The sequence below is a fragment of the Pteronotus mesoamericanus genome, unplaced genomic scaffold (assembly GCF_021234165.1).
Source record: "Pteronotus mesoamericanus isolate MK-2021 breed Mesoamerican mustached bat unplaced genomic scaffold, CSHL_Meso_final contig_68, whole genome shotgun sequence".
Taxonomy (NCBI): domain Eukaryota; kingdom Metazoa; phylum Chordata; class Mammalia; order Chiroptera; family Mormoopidae; genus Pteronotus; species Pteronotus mesoamericanus.
Genome location: NW_026555234.1, coordinates 24404193 through 24425325, shown reverse-complemented (window position 1 = coordinate 24425325; position 21133 = coordinate 24404193). Strand labels below are relative to the sequence as shown.

Here is a 21133-nt window from a genome sequence, read left to right as displayed (position 1 = left end):
TGTGGTTTCTTTAATTCCTTAAGTTGTTTGGCTTCCATACAGCTCGATTTTCTGATGGTCCCGAGTGATATTTGTTCTGTAGTTGAGCTGTAATTTTGCTGTGGTTGTGCGAGGAGGCAAGCCGTGTTTACGTACACCTCTATCTTGAGCAGAAGTCTAGGTCACTATTCCAAATATATATTTCTTTACAGATCATAATACTGGACCACCACTGCATACTGTTTTCCATAGCAGTTGCATCCTTTTATTTTCCCTCCAGTGCATAAGGATTTCAGTTTCTCCACACCCTCACCAATGCTTGTTATTTTCTGTGTTTTTGATAATAGGTGTTCCGACAGGTGTGAAGTGATATCTCATTGTGGTTTTGATTTGCATTTTTCTGATGATGAGTAGTGTTGAGCATCTTTTTATGCTTGTTGGCTGTTTGTGTATCTTTAGAAAAATGTCTGTTCAGGTCCTTTGTTCATTTTTAAATCAGGTTATTTTGTTGTTGAGTTGTAGGAGTATTTGTATCCAGTGTTAGTGGTTACCTTTCAATTCTTTTTAATTTTATATGCTTCAAGAGTCAGAACTTACAAACTTACAGTTTTCATATGTCTTAGTCCCATCTTATCTCTTCTACTCCATTTCCACATACCCAGCCACTATAAATAATCATTTTCTTGGTCTCTGGTTTATCTTTTCAGTGTTATCTCCCTTCTTACTTAAAAGTTAGACTACTATATATACATATCTTGGAAATCACTTCATATCTGGAGGTCTTTTTTTTATAGTATTCCGTATAGGTGTGCCATAGTAGTTTATTCAACTAGTCTCTCATTGTTGCATTTGAGATTGTTTCTAATGTTTTGCTATTACAAATAATCCTAAAGTGAATAACCTTTTTCACATGTTGTTTTGTATTTTTGGAGGTGTATCTTTAGGGTAAATTCCTAGGAATGGGATTGTTGGGTGAAAGGGTAAATCTGAAAGTGATTTTGTTAGAGGTGTCCAAATTCTCTCTCCATGGGGGTTGTACCATTTTGTGTGTCCACCAGCAAGTATAAGAATGCCCAGCTTCTCAATTAATGTATATTTTTAAAATTTTTATTTATTTATTTTTTTAGAGAGAGGAAGGGAGGGAGAAAGAGAGGGAGAGAAAAACATCAGTGTGTGATTGCCTCCTGTGTGCCCCTTACTGGGGACCTGGCCTGCAACTGAAGTATGTGCTCTGACTGGGAAGTGAACTGACAACTCTATGGTTCACAGGCCGGCACTCAGTCCACTGAGCCACACAAACCAGGATTTCAATAATGTATTATTAAGTAATACTTTTAAATTAGCAGTCAAACTGGCTAATTTATATGTTGGAAATGAAGCCATTTTATTGCCTCCTGGCAACAAGAGAAATTCTTTATGGGAATGAGTAAATAAATATGTGCCACATTTAAGTTCAGAGGGGTAAGAACTCTATTTAGATTTCTCTAAAAACTCAAAGGAACTTGAGTGACTTTTTTTAGTTTAAAGAAATGAGGGCATAGAGATGGAGACAAATATTAGTAACAGATGATATTGAAATCATCAAGCCTCACCTAGGTCTTAATTCAAAACCTTGAGTTAAATAGAAATTAGGTGAGGTCTTATTAAAAATAATGTATGAAATAGAATACTAATAACATGATTTATTTTCCCTATATCAGAAATCTGTAGATGTCTAAGGAAAAACTGACCAGTGCTCACATTAGGAGAACAGATTTAAGGACATTAATGAATTTTGTTTCTATTAGCTTTTAATTTCAGAGTTAATTGTTTAAGTTAAATACTACTTTGACTGAGGTAGTTGGCGCATGGAAGTATGTCTGTTTTAATTCCCCAGTCAGAAAGGTAAAATGTGTGGAGTTTATACATTAAATAAAAACCTAACAAGTTTTTATTTGCTGAAGACAACAAATCCAGAAGTTCCTAGATAACAGTTTCAATAGAAAGCCAAATACAAAGATAACAAAGGAATTTACTAAATTAAAAAAAAAAATTTTTTTATCCTCACCTGAGGACTTTTTTTTTTTTTTTTTAACTGCTTTCAGAGAGAGAAAGGAAGGGAGGGAGAGAGAGACAAATATCAATGTGAGAGAAACATCAATTGGTTGCCTTCTTGTACACACCCCGACTGGGGCTCAAACCTGCAACCTCTGTATGTGCCCTGGCCAGGAATCAAACCCATGATCTTTTGGTCTTTTACATGAAAGCAGAGTTTCCCAGCTGTTGTGCATCTACATAGTAGAGGTGTGCCTAAATACAGAGACCCTCACCCTTTGCAGGTTACAAATATATCATTTCTTCAATATGTGATATTTAAAAGTTGGGAACTGCCATAATATGTGGTGATGTTCATGTTATAAAATTATCAGTAAGATTAAACATTTAAATATGTACCCACGTACAGGGCACTGTGTTGGTGCTGATAAAACCAATCCTTAAATAGTATTAGTCCATCAGGGGAAACAGGATTTATACTAGACTAGCACTGGAATCGATTTCCATTTATGTGAAGAATATATGAGATTATCATATAACTTATAGGTTAAATGCCAATTATATGATAAGATTGTATCTGTTTCTTTGGATAAAGAAATACTAAGAATTTTGATGGTCAAGAAAAGTTTCATGGAGAAGGTGACAGTTGGACAGGGATTTGAAAGCTCAGACTTTGGTAGGCAAATGGGTGGTAAAACATGCCAGATGAATAGCAAGACAAAGACTGAGAGGCAGTGGCAGGCTTGGTGTGTTTGAAGAAAAATGAGTAGAACAGTTTTGCTACAGCTAGAGCATCTTAAAAAAGATGTTTGGGAGGAAAAAAGAGGACAGTACCTATGAAATTATTAAAGTTCTTAAATGCCAAAGAAAGGAATTTGAATTAAAAGAAAATCTCTTAGGTATTTGAGCTGAAGAGTGATGTGTCTAAATGTGACCAAGGTACATTTAGAATGCCTGTAGCACATGAATGCCACCTTTTCTTTGTGGTCAGTTTGTGGCCTCTTTTTATCCTCTAGTCCAGACCAGATAGCATCTTTGGTTGAACAGTAATCTGTTTCTAAGTGATACTATCTGAATAAATCAGTTAGTTGCTGAGAGTTTTATCACATGACACTAGGTGGGAAGACTACAGATGAGTAAAATTTAAAACCATGGTTAGTAGAATTTTATGTACTAGATTAGTATACTATGAATTGGATTTCTATCACATATATTCAGTGTGTGTTTTTCCCAAATTTCCTAGAATTTCTGTGGAAGGAATTCTAAGTAAACTGATGCCAAATAATTTTGTTAGGTTTAACACTTGAAAATTAAATTCAGTGGCCATGTATAATTGTCCTGTAATTTCAAATGTTTGTTGAATATCCTTCATGTAGCCACTATAAAATAAGTAGAGGTGAAATCATCTGCAAAAAGAAAATCATTGATTTAAAATGTTTAACTTGAGATTCCTAAGGATTGATTCGGTGTATATAAGGAAACTACCTTGTTTCTGCGAGAAGTTTAGAAAATTATTTTCTTCTCAAACCATCTACCAAAATCACTATGAAGAAAGTAGTAAAAATCATTAAGCAGTAATAAAATAAAATTGATTTTAGATTGGAAGTAATGTTATATAATTTGGTCTACTCTATTCAATTCTCATCCTTTAATTGATATTTTATCAGTTTTTTTAGGATTATAATTTAGTTCTTAAATGAAAAAGAAAGGAATTTGAATTTTTTTAAAAAATCACTCAGGCATTTGAGCTGAAGAAAGATATGTCTAAGCATGGTTTAAACTTCTTCCAGAAACAAAGTGGTGTCCTTATATACACTGCTGCTGTCTCAATTGTTCTTTGTGTTTTTCTATACTTTCTTATTTATTTTTCAATTGCTAATTTTTTTAATAGATGCTATTTTTTAGAGCAATTCACATCACAAGAACATTAAGTGGGAAGTACAGAGTTCCCAACAACTCCCTGCTTTTCCCCCCTCACCCCACCTCTTATGTCAACACATCACATCCATTACCAGAGTAATATGTTTTAGTCCATTGCCAACATTAACATGTCATCATCACCCAAAATTTATATTCCTATTTCTTTAATAAAATTTAAATTTTTATTTATATTGTAAATGTATTAATTTTCGTGGAACAATATAGTATGAGTATATCCATGTCATTAGGTAATCCTTTAAAACTTGATTTGTTTAAAAAAATTATTTTTTAGCCCTGGCTGGTGTGCTCAGTGGATTGAGCACTGGCCTGCAAACCAAAGGTTCACTGGTTCAATTCCCAGGTGGCACATGCCTGGGTTGTGGGCCAGGTCCCTGGTGGGAGGTGCATGAGAGACAACCACACACAGATGTTTCTCTCCCTCACTTTCTCCCCCCTTCCCCTCACTCTAAAAATAAATAAATAAAATCTTTAAAAAATAGGAAAGATTTAAAAAATATATTTTTATAGCAGTTTCAGTTTCATAACAAATTTAAGGGAAAGGTACTGACATTTCCAATGTTTATACCTCCTTTCCCCACACATGTGTGGTGTCCCCATTATTAATGTCACTCCCCAGAATGATATGTTTGTTGCCAACAATGAATCTACATTGACACATTATACTCACCCAAAAGTCCATAGCTTACATTAGGGTTAACTCTTGGTGTGCATTCTATGATTTTGGACAAACAATTACACACAGAGTACTTTCAGTGCCCTAAAAATCATCTGTGTTCTGCTTGTTTATCCCTCCCACTATCCTATACTATATTTTTTAGCATGGAAAAGCCCAGGTGTTTATTGTTTACATATTGCTTATCTTTTCTAACAAAGTTAGATTTATTGTCCTCTCAATATTCCTAACTTTGACTTTTCTTGTTTGGCCAAGGTAGCACTAAGTGCCAAATATACTCATTTTAGGTGGATGCAGAAGATTTTAAATCTTGAAGATAATCAGCATGCTCTAATCTAAGTGAGTGGTTCTAAGATTTTCAGGGTTCTTAAATATCAACTGGTGCTTTTGTTAAGAATCAGATACCCATTAGTCTCCTCCTCCCCCCAAGCAAATGTAGTAGTTTGGGAATGGGCTCAATTTTTTGCATTTTCCCCCTGCATTTTAAATAAGTCCTTTAGATGATCTAGATACAGAGAATATGCATTGAGAATCCCAGAAATGTACTTTACTTTCCTTATTGGTAAATTTCATATTAACTGTTCTCAAAAATTTTGTCTGAAAAGGATTTCTAAAATTAGTTATAGGATATTTTAAGTTAAAATTCTTCCCAGAAACAAATACTATTCCCTTACGATTTTTAAACTTAGCTTTATTCTGAAAGAATCTGAATCTTTTTGGAAGGCACGGGACTATGTATGCTATGACCTTTTATCTTATCTGGTGGCAATCTATTATTCAGAACTCTGTTAAATCTACAATTCTGTTAGACAGTTTAATTAATAGTTATAAAAATGTAATTTAACAAAAGTAGTCTCTAAAGGTAATAGCTTACAAGCTCATTTGATGGGTTTATTTACTACTGAAAGTGGACATTCTGGGTTTCCAATGAAGTTTCATTAACATTCTAGTCCTCCTAATTTGCGCCAACTGCTACAAATATAGCATGTTGGAATTTTTTTAAAAAATGAAGTTGAATTGGTAGTTTATATATATTTTACTAATGACTATTTTACTTTTTCCAAAAAAAGAGCATTGGTAACATTAATCTGTTTTGCATTTTAAATATGGCTCTCTAAAACTAATCATTCTTATTAACACATGATGTGATTCCTGTGGGACTTCTGAATCATCCTGTGATTTTATTACTTATCATTTCACTTTAAGTATTTGCAAATGGGCAGTGCTTGAAATATATGATGGCAATTAAATAGAACATTTCAAAGAGTAAATTGCTGTATCCCTTAGTAAGAGAGATTACTTAGTTCTCTCGCTACCCTCAAGATTATCCCCTTTTTTGACCCTGATGTGTCTTTTGTGTTTTTCTTTGTATTTATCTTGTTTGGGTTTCTCTGTCTTTCATTGTTATTGAAAAATACTCAACCATTATCTCTTAAATATTTCTTACTGTTTTTTCTTTCATTTCCTGCTGTATTTCCATTCTGTTTGATAATGTTCAACAGTTTAATGTACGTAGTTTCCATTTCTGTGCTGAAATTCCCCATTGTTAATGCACGTTGTTTACCTTTTCCCTATATATTTCTGGCTGCTTTCAAGATATTTTCCTTTTTCTTTGATTTTTCAGCAGTTTTACTATTATGTCCTGATGTGTCCTCCTTTGGAATCACTGAGCTTCCTGGATCTGTAAATTTGTCTTTCACCAGATTTGGGAAATTTTTGGTTATGTATCTTAAAGGATTTTTCCTGCCCCTTTCCCTTCTTTCTACAGATATGTTAGATTTTTTTTATATGGTCTTCAGATCACTGGAGCTCTGTAATTTTTTTCAATCATTTGCCTATATGTTCTTCAAGTTTGATCATTCCTATTGGTTTATTTTCAAGTTTACTAACTTTTTCTTCTGGTATTTTCAACCACAGGTAGAGCCTGAAAAATGTAGTCATAGGGAGTGGGAAATCCTGTGTGGCATTTGCTGTGTGTTCTACCTCTTTTTAAAATATATATTTAATTTATGTAAAGTGAATAAACCTTAAGTGTAACATTCTATTAATTTTTATGTATGTGTACACACAAAAATCATCCAGGTCATGATATATAACATTTCTGACATTCCAGTAGGCTGTCTCTCTCCAGAGACAGACACTATTCTGATCTCTGTCAACTTATCTTATTTTGGCCATCAAAGTTCATATAAATGGACATACGTTTTTACTTTTTTTGCCTGTAAGAGTAGAATTGTTCGGTTATGTGGTAACTCTCTTTAGTCTTTTGAAGAACTGACATACTCTTCCAAAGTGTGTGCACCATTTTATATTCTCACTTGTAGTGTGTGAGAATTCCAGTTTTTCCACATCCTTGACAGAACTAGTAGTTATCAGACTTTTTGATTCTAGCTAACCTGTTGGATGTGAAGTAGTATCACATTGTAGTTTTGATTTGTGTTTTCCCAATGACAAATGGTGTCATGAATTTTTTCATGAGCTTATAGTCGTTTGCATATCTTCTTTGGAGATATATTTATTCAGATCGCTTGTCCATTTTTATATTGAGTTGTCTTTTTAGTGTTGAATAGTAAAAGTTCCTTACATAAAATCTAGATACAAGTTCCTTATCAAGTATATGATTTGTAGAAATTTTCTCTTGTTCTGTGGGTTGTCTTTTCATTTTCTTTTTTTTATTGTTGTTTTTTAAAAAGATTTTATTTTATTTATTTTTAGAGAGAGAGGAAGGGAGGGAGAGAGGGGGAGAAACATCAATGTGTGGTTGCCTCTTGCACACCCCATACTGGGGAGTCTTTTCATTTTCTTGATGGTGTCCTTTGCGGTACAAATGTTCTTTATCCTGAGGAAGTTCAATTTATTTATTTTTTTTCTTTTGTCATTTACATGTTAGGTGTCACATCTAAGAAACCATTACCTAAATTATGGTCACAGAGATTTGTGCCTGTTTGAAGAGTTTTAACTTTTAGCTCTGACATTTATGTCTGATCTGTTTTGATCAAATTATTTAAAAATTGAAACTGATTTAAAAAATTGTTATTTTTTGTAGATAGTATGAGGTAAAGGTCCAAGTTTATTCTTCTGCATGTGAGTGTCCACTTGTCCCAGTATCATTTATTACTGTAATGGCTGTTGTTTCCTCAGCACCATTTATTGAAAAGGGAATTCTTTCCCCTTTGAATGGCTTTGTCACCCTTGTAGAAAATTAGCTGACTGTTGATATATGGGTTTATTTCTTTACTCTTAATTTTATTCTATTGATTTTAATGTCTGTCCCTGTGTCAGTACCACATTGGTTTTATTTTCCACCAGTTTTATTGAGATACAGTTGACATGCAGTAGTATATAAGTTTGAAGTGTACCACTAAATAACTTCATTTACATATATTGTTAAATGATTACCATAGTAAGATTAGTTAAGATCGATTATTTTGTATAGACTTTTTAAAATGTTTTCTTTCTTGTGATAAGATCTTTATACCATATTGATTACTGTTATTTTGTAGTTTTGAAATCAGGAAATGTGAATCCTCCTACTTTGATCTTTTTTTAGGGTTGTTGTAGCAATTCCACTGAATTTTAGAATTAGTGAGTCAATTTCTACAAAGAAGTCAGCTTGGATTCTGAAGAGGAGTGCGTTGAATGTGTATATCTGTTTGGCGACTATTGCCATCTTAAGAATGCTAAGTCTTTTGGTCCATGAAGATGGCGCATTTCTTCATTTATGTAGATCTTTTATTTCTTTCAAAAGTGTTGTGTAGTTTTCAGACTATTGGTTTTGTATGTATTTTGTTAAATTTATTCCTAACTTATTCTCTGATGCTATTGTAAATGGAATTGTTTTCTTAATTTCATTTTTAGACTGTTTGTTCCAAATATTTTAGAAATTTGAGTTTTGTATATTGATCTTGTATCCTGGAACTTTGCTAAACTCATTTACTAATGCTAATTGACTTTAATATATTCCTTAGGAGATCATGTAATCTGTGAATAGAGATAACTTCTTTTCTGATCTGTATGACTTTTATGTCTTTATATACCCAATTGCCCTGGCTAGAACCTTCAGTATTATGTTAAATAGAAGAGGTGAAAACAGATACCCCTAGTCTTGTTCCTAATCTTAGTGGAAAAGATCCAGTCTTCCACCATTACGTATTATGTTGGCCGTGGATTTTTCACAAATGCCCTGTATCATGTTGAGAAATTTACCTTCTATTCCAAGTTTCTTGAGTATTTTTTTCATCAAAGGGTGTTGGATTTTGTAGAATGCTTTTTCTACATCTATTAAGATCAAGTGATTTTTTTTTTTGTTAATATGTATATTACATTAATTGATTTTCTAGTGTTAAACCAACCTGGCATTCTTGACATAAATCCTACTCGACCATAGTATATCATTCTTTTTGTATGTTACTGGATTTGGTTTGCTAGTATTTTATTGAAGATTTTTGCATCCATATACATAAGATATACTATTCCATAATTTTCTTGTAATAGCTTAGTCTAGTTTTGGAAACAGGTGAATATTGGCCTCATAGAATGAATTGGAAGTATTTCATTATTATCTTTTACTTTTGGAAAAGTTTGGGGAAAATTGGTATCCTTGAAATGCGCAGTATTTAACAGTAAATCTGAATTAAATCTGGGCCTGGGCTTTTCTTTGTGTCTGTAGTTTTCCTTTATAATCCTTTTCAGGTCAGTAGTAATACTCCCTCTTTCATTTCTGAATCTGGTCATTTGAGTCTTTCTTTTTCTTGGTCAATTTAGCTAAAGATTTATTCATTTTGTTGATGTTTTCAAAGAACCAACTTTTGGTTTTTCCTTTCTCTAGCTGTCTCTAAGTTATTTTGGGCAGAAGTATTTTCTGGCAACTGATTTAGGGAACCTTTGCCCAGTTTCACTTCTCTGTCACTGTCTACTCTTTCCCATCATCCCCTTTTTATCTTGCCCCTGGGGAATTTCCCTGGGCCTACTATTGCTTATCCACTGGCTCTCACTGCTTGTGCCATAATTAATTCCATCTGTTTTTTCCCCACGTACATAAACTTGTCTGCTTAAGCCCCATTTTTTCTTTTTTTCTTTTTTTCCAAATTCTAATTCATTTAACCTTAAGAAAAGCCAACTGCTTTTCATTGCATATTTTAGTAAAGATCTTAAGTAATGATGATTAATCATTTTAAGAGTAGGACCCACCTTTATCAAGGAAAAGGAAAGCTGGAACACTTAGTTAAATTAATATATTAAGGACATCTATTGAGCTGCCATGTGCTTCCATCTGAATTCTCTATCATTGTCTTCAAGTATAATACATTGTGAGAAAGGTGGGCTTTTTATATAATACATAGCTCTTCTCTATTTTTAAAAAATTATCTCTAGTCATTTTGCATTACTACTTGTCCTATTATGCTATACTATATATAATATAGGTTAAGAGTGCTAAGAGTAATTACCATACCACCTATATTTGAATTTTTATGCCTATGAGTAAACTACTTATCCTGAGTCTCATCATCTGTTAAATGGGGATGTTAATAATCCCCCACAAGAAATCATTGTATTAGATAAATTAATAGTATATACATTTAAATTACTTGAAACATTACTTGGTACATAGAACTGAGTAAATTATAGCTATAAGTACTATTATAAATACTTCACTTATTAAAAATATGGTTTCTGAATTGAAAATCTTCTCTGTTGTATGAGGATCAAACTGTAGAATAATTCATTGGTTTAAGTTGTGTTGCCTTCACTCATTTTGTCTGTCTACCTCACTAGTACCCAAGTTAGAGAACATCTAAGGTTATGTTAAAACCGAAAGTCAAAGGCTCTGAAGCCTCAGTGCAGGTTCTAGACGATGAAGCTTTAAGACTACCCATAATATTTTGGGATCCTAGGAATTTCTCTTGAAACTAAAAACAGCTTCTATGATTGTCTCTGTTGGAGTCAGTATTCAGGTTATATTTAGAACCCTACTACTACTGGTTATCTCTAAGATAGAAATGAATAGAGTAAAACATTTCCTCTTAGATACTTTCAGGAATTATTAAAAGTATAGATATATAGCATATGCTTATTAAATGGTTTGGGGCTGATAGAATGAACCTTTAGTATAGAATTGGGTTTGGAGTTCAGGAAGAAGATAGTGAATGTGTGTCATCTAAATTTTCCATACCATACAACTTAGATATGAAATAATAACCTTGCTTTATTAAAGGATACTAACCTTGACTAACTATGTTAGTAGCAGGGCAAATTAAATTTTCAAGTAGTCTCTAGTGGTTTATTAGAAAAATATGATACTGAACTTTTCCCATATTGAATGAAGTATCTATGTTGATGCTTTGTTGTTGTTGTTTCTCTTGGTAAGGATTTCTATGTTTCTTTTTTGAAAATTATAAATTATTCAATTTATTTAAACAAAAAAAGAAATGACAAAAAGTTCACTCATTTCTTCTACCCTTCACCCTCCTCTGTCAGCCTCTGTCAACCACCAGCCTGTTCTCTGTATCTATGAGCTTGGTGTTTTGTTTTTAAGATTCCACATATAAGAAAGATCATACAGTATAGTATTTGTCTTCTCTGTCTGGCTTATTTCACTTAGCATAATGCCCTCCAGGTTTATCCATATTACTGCAAGTAGCAAGATTTCATTATTTTTATAGCTGAATAAAAATAATTCAGTATGTGTATGTATATATTCAGTGTGTGTGTGCATACACACATACATATGCAGCATTATTTATAATAGCCAAGGCATGGAAACAACATAAGTGTCCATCAACACATAAATGGATAAAGAAATTGGGGGGCGGGGAGGTGTGCGTGTACACACATACAGATTCTCACAAATTTTGACTTGTGTTGTTTCCATATCTTGGCTACTATAAATAATGCTGCAATGAACATGGGGAATGCATGTATCTTTTTTGAGTTAGTGTTTTTGTTTTCAGATAAATACCCAGAAGTTGAATTGCTGGATCATATGGCAGTCCTATTTTAATTTTTTGTTTTATCTTAATATTAGCACTAGTCTTGAAATGTATACTTATTGCATAGCTAACAAGTCAGAATTTCAGAGAGTTTTGTTCTCAGGCTTGGTCAACCACTAAAGTCAAGAGCATGTCAAAAAGTAAACTAACGTTTCATTACTTCATAAAATGTCATGCACTTATATCTTACTTTATAAGACATGTAGAATATGTCAGACTTGGCCCATAGCTCATATGAGATCACAGTCTTCTTGAGGACACATGATTTTTATACTAATAACCACACCACAGCAAGGAGACACTGACATAATTGCTTTGTAATTGCTTCAGTGTTATCATTTCAAAGGAGTCAGTGATCTTTCATGAAGACTAGGATGATCAAGTAGGTTTTCAAGAAGAGGAAATAGAGTTTGGGCAGAAACTTTAAGGACAAGTAAGATTTCAGTGTATGCTTGAGGTGAAAAGTATAGTGAGGGGTAGAAGCAGTTATAGGACATATTCACGTAAACATATTTCTTCAGGAAGTGTTGGAGTTTTCTCTAGGAGTTCTTTTTTTTTCCTGTGCAGAGCTGTAAAGATACTCAGGATATTTTTGGAAGATAATGAACAAACCAATTTGACTAAAGAATTAAAATTAATGTAACATTTTATATTTACATATAAATCTATACACATGTATTCAGATGGGATAAAAATAGGTTTACAGTTGTGAGTACATAAAACAATTTATTCTTGTATTATTATTTATTATTATTTTCTATACAAATAATTGTAAACCTACTTTTACCCCATCCTGTATATACATACATACATATGTATAGCCATAAAAGGTAAAGTTATAAATTGATATGATGTTTTAAATGTCACAAGGTACTAGGCAGTGGGAAATCATTGTTTGAATTGGTGTAAACTTAAAATAGATGTTTTTAAAAGTAACTTAGCCCTGGCTGGTGTGGCTCAGTGGATTGAGCACTGGCCTGCAAACCGAAAGGTTGCTGGTTCAGTTCCCTGTCAGGCCACACGCCTGGGTTGCAGGACAGGTCCCCAGTTGGGGACATGCAAGAGGCAACTAATAGAATTGACGTTTCTGTCACATATTGATGTTTCTCTCCCTCTCTTTCTCCCTCCTTTCCCTTCTCTCTGAAAATAAATAAATAAAATCTTTAAGAGTAACTTAGAAGGACTGTGTTTGATTTTGAGAATAAAGGAGACTAAAATCATGTATGAGGTAAGGAAGGGCCTTAAACTAGATGCGAGAACAATGGGATGTAGTTTTATCGACTGTATTCATTATGAAGCTAACTCACTTGAAATTAGCAGTCTGGGCTCTTAAGTGTAGTAGAGTTTTCTTAAAAGGAATTTACAATCTATGTGCAATTAAAAGACAATAATAATATGATGAATTTGTCAATAAGTTGCTTGATATTGGAGCTCTAGGTCAAAAGTTGCACAATGTGTTGGACTCCATAATTAGAATGTATATTATGTAAACTTTTAAATTTTGTAGTTCTAGTGGCTTATGCATTAATTGTGCCCCTCCCTGCCTTATCTGCTTCTCTCAGGTTTCACCTCAAATGTATATTAGATAAAATAATTTATGTTACAAATAATTATATGAAACTAGAAAGGAGTATATTTTGGCAAACATTTCAGTGCTTATTCTTATCTGGCAGTCCATGTGTGTATACTTAGTGAGTGAACCACTATTTAATATAAAAATCGTAAGGCTTATTGAACTCCAAAAGTTACATGTTTTTACCCAGGAGGGATGGATTTTTTTTGTTGAAAGATTAGTATTTATGTAGAGATTGTCTGAACTAGTCATTTCATTCATAATTCAACAAATCATGCTTCAGATAACTGTATAACCTTGACTGATTATACAATATCAAGCTACAACCACCCAGCTAAGCCACTCTCCAATTCCTTTTCCACAGGAATTTTGTGGTAAATAAATGTTTATTATTGTTTGGGGGTATTTTGTTCCATAGCAATAGATGACAAATACACATCTTCCATCTTCTCAACTGACAAAAAAAAACCCACATCTTTTTGTTGACTCCAGTATCCTACATAATAAAATGTTAAACTCATTATTTGTGGCATTTAGGAGTACAGTTTGCCCATTTCACTTCATCTCTCATATCCCACTGAACTTGCTCTCTTTCACAATATTTGGTAAGATGTTTCTAATGACTTGAAAGTTATGCTAAGCTAGCTTTTATGGATATATCAACCTTGTTAGTAAGGCATTCCTTTATTGCTACCTTTTAACTGAAACTATATTTAAATGTCTTTCATGAATATAAGTGTAAAAATTGAAATAATACAGGGTGGGGAAAGGTTTATAATAGGTTTAAATTGTGTGTGAAACAGTTTATTCTTGTACTATTATTTATTATTGTATTTTCCCCATGTAAACAACTATAAACCTACTTTTGCCCCATCTTATATAATAGCAAATCACTATCTGGCAATTCACAAAGTATTATGACAAAGGTATTAACAGAATTAGTGGGAAAATGATCACTTTAATGGGGACAGAAAATATTTGATAAAATTCAACCCTTATGGTAAAAAGTCTTGGCAAAATAGAAAAAGATGTATAAATTCAGTGTTTGACAATGATGACTGGTTAGGTAAAATCTGATTTATTTAAAGAAATTTGAAGGCATGAGGGAATAATCATGATTTGAGGGAATAACCATGATTTGAGGGAATAACCATGATTTGATAAATGAATAAAGAATTACAGTATGGTTATTTGCATCTTTACAGAGAAAACAAACCAGCAAAATAAAATACTGGTTGAGAAATTATAGATTTTTAAAATTATACTTTTTGCACTTTAGAGTCATTCTGGAATGTGCATTTGTTAATTTTGTAACTTTTTAACAACAACAGGTTATTTTATAATTAAAGCTTTTAAACAGAAATACAACTACATAAAAATACTTAAACATGGCTTTCTATTGTGAATAAAATAGCAGTTTTAAGGGGCCTAAATGTGAAGGCATCTTTGATAATAAAATATGAAAGAAACATAATCAGTGATATTGCAAAATATCAAATGAATTTGGTTGTGCATGTAATGCCAAAAACTTTTTACCTGGGCTCGATATAAAATGAATAATGAGAGTCTTAGGTTCTTCATAAATCTGGGACAAATACAGGTGATGTGTCTGTGAGTAACCCAAAAATTTATAATTGTTTATGCTTATGTCTTTACCCAAGTTCTTATTATTTACAAAAATTGATTGTGAATCCTCTGATACTAATTGACTACTCATTTGTGTTATAATGATAACTTTAAAATATATATATATATATATATATCCCCTCCACTGACTTCTGAATATCAGCAGTTGATTATATTTTTCTTGTATACATTTTTACAGATGGTAGTAAAAACTTTTATGGATATGGATCAGGACTCAGAAGATGAAAAACAGCAGTATCTTCCACTAGCGTTGCATCTTGCATCTGAATTTTTCCTCAGGAATCCCAATAAAGATGTGCGTCTCCTTGTAGCATGTTGTTTGGCTGACATCTTTCGAATCTATGCCCCAGAAGCTCCATATACATCCCACGATAAACTTAAGGTAAATAACAATATTTACAAAGTTGGTTTACTTTTATGGGTTATATTGCCCTTAGGAACATAGCTTTCATATTATTCATCTTGTCATAAGATTATATCATAAATTGCAAAACAAATGAACTTTTATGAGCCAGCTGCCGTCCAGTTTCGTGTGGATTTTCTTGTCCACAATTTTGGGAAAAGCAAGTCCTCCAGGATTACTTTATGCAAGGTTGTCAGAGTGTATAGCTCCTGGGATGCTTTTGCTTATTCTTTGTCCAGCTTTTTCTAATTGGCTTAGTCAGAATTCTTTTCTGAGCAATAAAGACAATGTGCTTCCCACTGAACTTTTTCTCCAACCCATTTACTAGCCACTCTTGGATTTTCTGGAAAGACCAGTTGAGGAACTAGAACAAAAGCTGTAATAGCTTTCTAACCACCACCAACTCAGTATCCTTGGCCATTGTAATGTTCAGCTCCTGTAGCTGGGCCTTGAAGTCCAAGTTCATCTCCAACTCCAACAGAGCCTGGGAGCTGGTAGAATCAAACTCTTCTGGCTTTTCACTGTTGTGCTTCATGATCTTGATGCTCAAACTGAATGTGGCCTTCTCCTTGGTGAGCACCAGCCAGAGAACAGATATAGTTCTAGTGAGAGCTCATGAAATCCCGTTCTTTATTTTTGCTTTTAAAGAATGTAATTTTATATGATTTGTTCTTTTCCAGTTACTTTGAATAGGCCAGTTCCAATCATTTGGCTAAAGGAGAATTTTCTTTTATTGTAGTTTGTAAGAGAAAATGTATGTATGTAAATATTAGTATACTGTGAAAGAATAAGTATTTGTGTCTAAATTAATATATTTTATCATTTTTTTAACAGGACATATTTTTGTTTATTACCAGACAATTAAAAGGTTTGGAGGATACAAAGAGTCCACAATTTAATAGATACTTTTATTTATTAGAGGTAAAAAAAATTTTTTTATTTAAAAAAATCACTCTAGAAAATTCTTCTTTTTTAAAGATTTTATTTATTTACTTTTAGAGAGAGGGGAAGGGAGGGGGAAAGAGAGGGACAGAAACATCAGTAACATCTAGGCAACTGGAACCTGGCCTGCAACCCAGGCATTTGCCCTCACCAGGAATCAAACCTGTGAACTTCTGGTTCACAGGCCAGTGCTCAATCCACTGAGCCACACCATCCAGGGCTTGAAAATGCTTCATAGTAACTTTATAATGTAAAATGAATCATTTTGTTTTATATGAAGCTCACTTAATAAATGGTTTTTATTTACTTTTTGCTTCTCGTATCCTGAAAAGATAAAGTATATTCCACTGGGAAAACTTACGTTATTTGAAACTTTATTTTCATCCTTTTGTTTTTATTCTTTTCTAAATCAAAATGATTAAGTTAAATTAATTTTCACTGCTTTTTATATTTTGTATGTTATATATGTCTAACAAAATAGTATTTTTCAATTAGACAAGGTTAATGCCAACAGATACATGTCTTTTTAAAGATCAGAGTGCGTGATTACTTTTAACAATTGTAATTTTATATGTTGCACTTTTATAAGCTTTAATTAGATTTTTTAATTCTAAAAACTTAAATTTATTAATGAATTTGATTTTGTATAACTATTCTGTGTGTGTAAATAATTTTTATTTTTTTATTTTAAGAATTTAGCTTGGGTTAAATCATATAACATCTGCTTCGATTTGGAAGATTGCAATGAAATTTTTATTCAGCTTTTTAGGACTCTCTTCTCAGTGATCAAGTAAGTTATTTTTTTTAAACATTTCTGTGTGTCTCTTCTTCTTGTGCTAAGATCTTATACACTAAGATCTTTTAAAGTTACAAGGAAATATTTTTCTTAGAAGATTTAATATGAAAATATTTTGGGAGGCATGCAAAAGTAATGTTTTTCTAAAAGTTACAGAAAACTGTGTATCTAATGACATGATTATTTTCCCACCAGTTTTAAAAATGTTCATTTTTGCATTTTACCACTAAGTACCCAGCAGGTCTATTATACATTATTTCACATTAATTTTTCTTTTAATTATAGGTGAGAGACACATAAATTATATTAAAATTTAATTTGGTCTTGATTTAAACTTTCCTGTATCTATAGCAGTATAACTAAATTATAAAATTTCTCTTGACTTATCTTTGCATATATATTCTGACAAGTGTGAAATGGAAAGGTCAAGTCTTCAATTAAGATGCAGTTATAAGGAGAGAAACCTAGATGTTCTACAAGTTATAACAGGTCTTTTTAGATAAGTTTGTATCAGCAGTAGACATATTTATTGAGGACTGCAATTGACTCTTAGCTGTCTAAGGAAGCAGGACCAAAACTGATTCGTGGCTTTATACCTTGTTGATTTTTATTTGTTTGTTAGAAATTCTTTGAGAGATATCAGGATGACATTATTAGAACCTTCTAGTCATAAGTTCTAGTAAGCATTTTCTATCAGACTTTTGATTTTTAGTACTGGTGAACTAAAACTTCTAGTGGCAAATGTATGTAGCATAAGTTACATGTAAAGCTTTAGGCTTTTTTGTGTGTTTATATTTTTATTTTGGAGAATGTATTAATATCTGAAAGGATAAAAAGGATGAAAAACTGTCTCCCTTCATTATCTTGTCTTTTTGTTGTTGTTGTATTTTGGTATTTAAATTTTTATCATGTTTTAAAATCTAGGCCCATGTATGCAGTGACGGTCTTTCTTTTGAGTTGACATTTTTGTTTTTGAATTTAACTTACTGCTCAAATCCTAATTATGTAAGGTCTTGATTTTTATAAAGTACTTTACAACAATACCTAATAGCTAATTTAATAGTCAGCAGGAGGAGAAAGTAAAGAGAGCAGACACAATTTCTTTGCCATTATTCGCATGGTTCCCTCAACTGAAAATACTTACACATCTGACAAAGTTGTTTTAAACTGGGAAGTTTAATATTCTTTTTGTATGCCTGGATTTTTTTTTCCTTTTCTTCTGTTTCCTTTTTCAGCAATAGCCACAATAAGAAAGTACAAATGCACATGCTAGATTTGATGAGTTCTATCATCATGGAAGGTGATGGAGTTACTCAAGAATTATTGGACTCCATTCTTATTAACCTCATTCCTGCACATAAGGTCTGTATATATGAAAATATTAAAGGTTAATATGTAAAGGTAATAACACATATGAAAAATAATTATTCTTCACCATTTGAAATCCTATATAATTATTCCTACTATTACTCTTCAGCCTGAACAAAATGGAGTAACACGCATCAGTCTTGTAGCTATTGTTTTTGGAAGATACATTGATTAACATATTACATTGTGGGGCATCTTCATTAAGTGCCACCCATTTCCTGGAAAATTAAAAGTGTTTCAAATTCACCACTCATATCAATTATAAGGGGTTAGAGTACTGTCTTGGTTAATTTGTTGCATTTTGTTTTGTTTTGTTTTTTAAAAAAAGAAAATGTATTTTCTCCTTTGTAACATAGATGCAGAACATAGGAATTTGTATTTCTTATCAGAACCCATACCCTACATTTTTCTTAAGCACTTTCAGAAAAAGATTTGGGCAGAAGCAGGAACTATGTTTAATGTTAACCAGTTACTACCATTAGTTAATTACCATTAGTTACTAACATTAACTGTGGTTAATGTTAAGGAGAAAGATTGATTAGGAGCTATATATTCCTCCCCATTTCCTTTTTCTCTTTTGCTCTTCTAGATCCTCCTTAGGAACTGAAGGATTTTAGCTTCCCACAAGCTCCACCACGGGGCTATACTCATGCCTACCCTACTATTGATAATTTACTCTCCTGCTCTTTTTCTCTAATGGTTCAGTGACCTATTTTCAGATGTTAGATGTAATTAATTATAAATTCTTCCTCTCTTGACTCTCTGAGTCTCCAGATATTGTTTGCATTTTATTGATTCAAATGAATCTGCAATTGGTCAAAATTTTGAGAGTATGGCAAAGGGGTATAATATATGTCAGGCAAAATAAGAGAAAGAAAACTTTGAGAGGAATAGATAGTGCATTTGGTGTTTATATTCTAGTTAGTATTTTTATGAGTGGGAAATTAAATACCTATTCAAGAAATAGAAAGGTAACCTTAATATTGAGCTAATCTTATCCCTTTCCCAGTAGAATAAAAGCTTGAAACTAGGGTCAGAATTCTGGTTTACTGCCTATTGGTGCAAATAAAGTTTTATTTGAGCACAGCTATGTTCATTTCTTTTTTATTTTGTCTATGGCTGCTTTTACACTATAGCAACAGAGTTGGGTAGTTGCAGCATTGACTATGTGGCTCACAAAGCCTAAAATGTTTACCACATTGCTCTTGACATACAAAGTTTGCTGACTACTGACCTAAAGTATAGGGCTTCCTAGTCTCTTTTTGGGAGAAGTGCAAAATGATGGTGAATGAATCTCCATTTGGTCCCAAACTTCAAAGTATATAGATGTTAACAGGTACTCTCCAAAACAAGAATTCATTTTCATTAATTTTGTAAAAATTAAACATGTATATTTTCTACTCTTTTTTAGACCCTTTAATATGTTAAAGTGCATTGGAAATCTTGAAGAGCAAACAGTATTCAGCATTTCAAAATATAATTAATTGACAGTTTTACTTGGAAAGCTTTCCATGTCTACCTCTCTCAGAGAACATGTTGATCAGACAATAACACTGAGATTGCGGGTTGGGGTACGGGGGCGTGCGCGTGTGTAGGATGCATGGGTATAATTGCCGATTCTATTTGGTTAAAAAAACCAAAAAGCTTTGGGTCGATTTTGAGTTTAGTAAAACTAAACTTGATATAGGGTTGGGGTTTTGGCTAACTGGCATATTATTTTAGTTTTTGATTCATAGTTGTGTTATTTCCAAATTCTGCATTTAAGACCACTTGACTAGAGTATATTGGGTAAAACCTTGAATGGGATTCCATTGTATTTTTTGCTTGTAGATTTGAAGACTAGTGTTCTAATGGTGCTATGGTAAATTCACCAAATCATTTGGAACTTTGCGTATTTTTATTGTTTCAGAACTTAAATAAACAGTCATTTGACCTTGCAAAAGTCCTGTTGAAAAGGACAGTCCAGACTATTGAGGCATGCATTGCCAACGTATGTATTTCTGCCTGTTTTTATTCCATAGTTGTGTAATTCTTAATCCATGTACTAATTTATTAGAATCTTTCAGTGTATGTTTATTTAGCCTATAAGTAGCTTCATTTATTTAGAACATACTTTTGAAGAGCAAAAGAAATATCATTTGATGATACTATCAGAAAAATATATGCTCTGTCAATTGTATACAACTGCCTCTTTAGCATTTTTAAATTTAATACTTTTTTCTGAGCGTATATGTGTGTTGGCAGGGAGTGGAGGTGTCATTTAATTTGTCTTCTTGGTAGTCTCTGTCTTTTCCTAACATTCTTTTAAATTATCAGTTAGCTTTTATAGCATCAAATTTTCTTTCTTTGTCCTCCAAGTCAAAATGTACTTGACTTCCTGTGAATATTTTTTTTTTAAATCATCCCCACCTTTAAATACTCTTCATGACTAAAGTCATGGAAAAATTGGTTACACTCCAATAAAAATATAATAGATTAAGACAAGCATTTTTCTCTATTAGAAAATTTCCTATAAAATTCTCTGTGATGAATTACATAAACTATCTAAATTGTTTTTGTTTAATGAAAGTCAAGATTCCTAGAAATATCTTAATTTGAAAGAAAGCCAACAACCAAATTCTTTTTTACCTTTCTCCTCCATGTAACATTCATAGTTTGATGTCTAGAAGTTTATTTCATCTCTTTTGGTAACTATCATATCATATATTAATTGAAACATCTGTTTCATCCCCTTCAGTTTTATGTGTAATGCCTAATTATATAGTTTTTTAAACACATGTTTATTTAA

General features: G+C 32.4%; 1 protein-coding gene and 1 pseudogene across 5 annotated transcripts in view; one reads left to right on the top strand and one right to left on the bottom strand.

Annotated features, from left to right (window-relative positions):
* PDS5A (PDS5 cohesin associated factor A) overlaps window positions 1-21133 on the top strand; it is a 100168-nt gene that overhangs the window by 12136 nt on the left and 66899 nt on the right. For all 5 annotated transcript variants that reach the window (XR_008529875.1, XM_054582072.1, XM_054582071.1 and 2 more), the window contains exons 3-7: window positions 15015-15218; window positions 16074-16160; window positions 16874-16971; window positions 18213-18339; window positions 20255-20335. Coding sequence is in view for 4 of the 5 variants with exons in the window: in XM_054582072.1 (XP_054438047.1) it covers window positions 15015-15218; window positions 16074-16160; window positions 16874-16971; window positions 18213-18339; window positions 20255-20335 (597 nt within the window). In the remaining variant the exon portion in view is untranslated. The remainder of the gene's footprint in view (window positions 1-15014; window positions 15219-16073; window positions 16161-16873; window positions 16972-18212; window positions 18340-20254; window positions 20336-21133) is intronic.
* On the bottom strand, window positions 15315-15947 carry LOC129077442 (40S ribosomal protein S7-like; annotated as a pseudogene).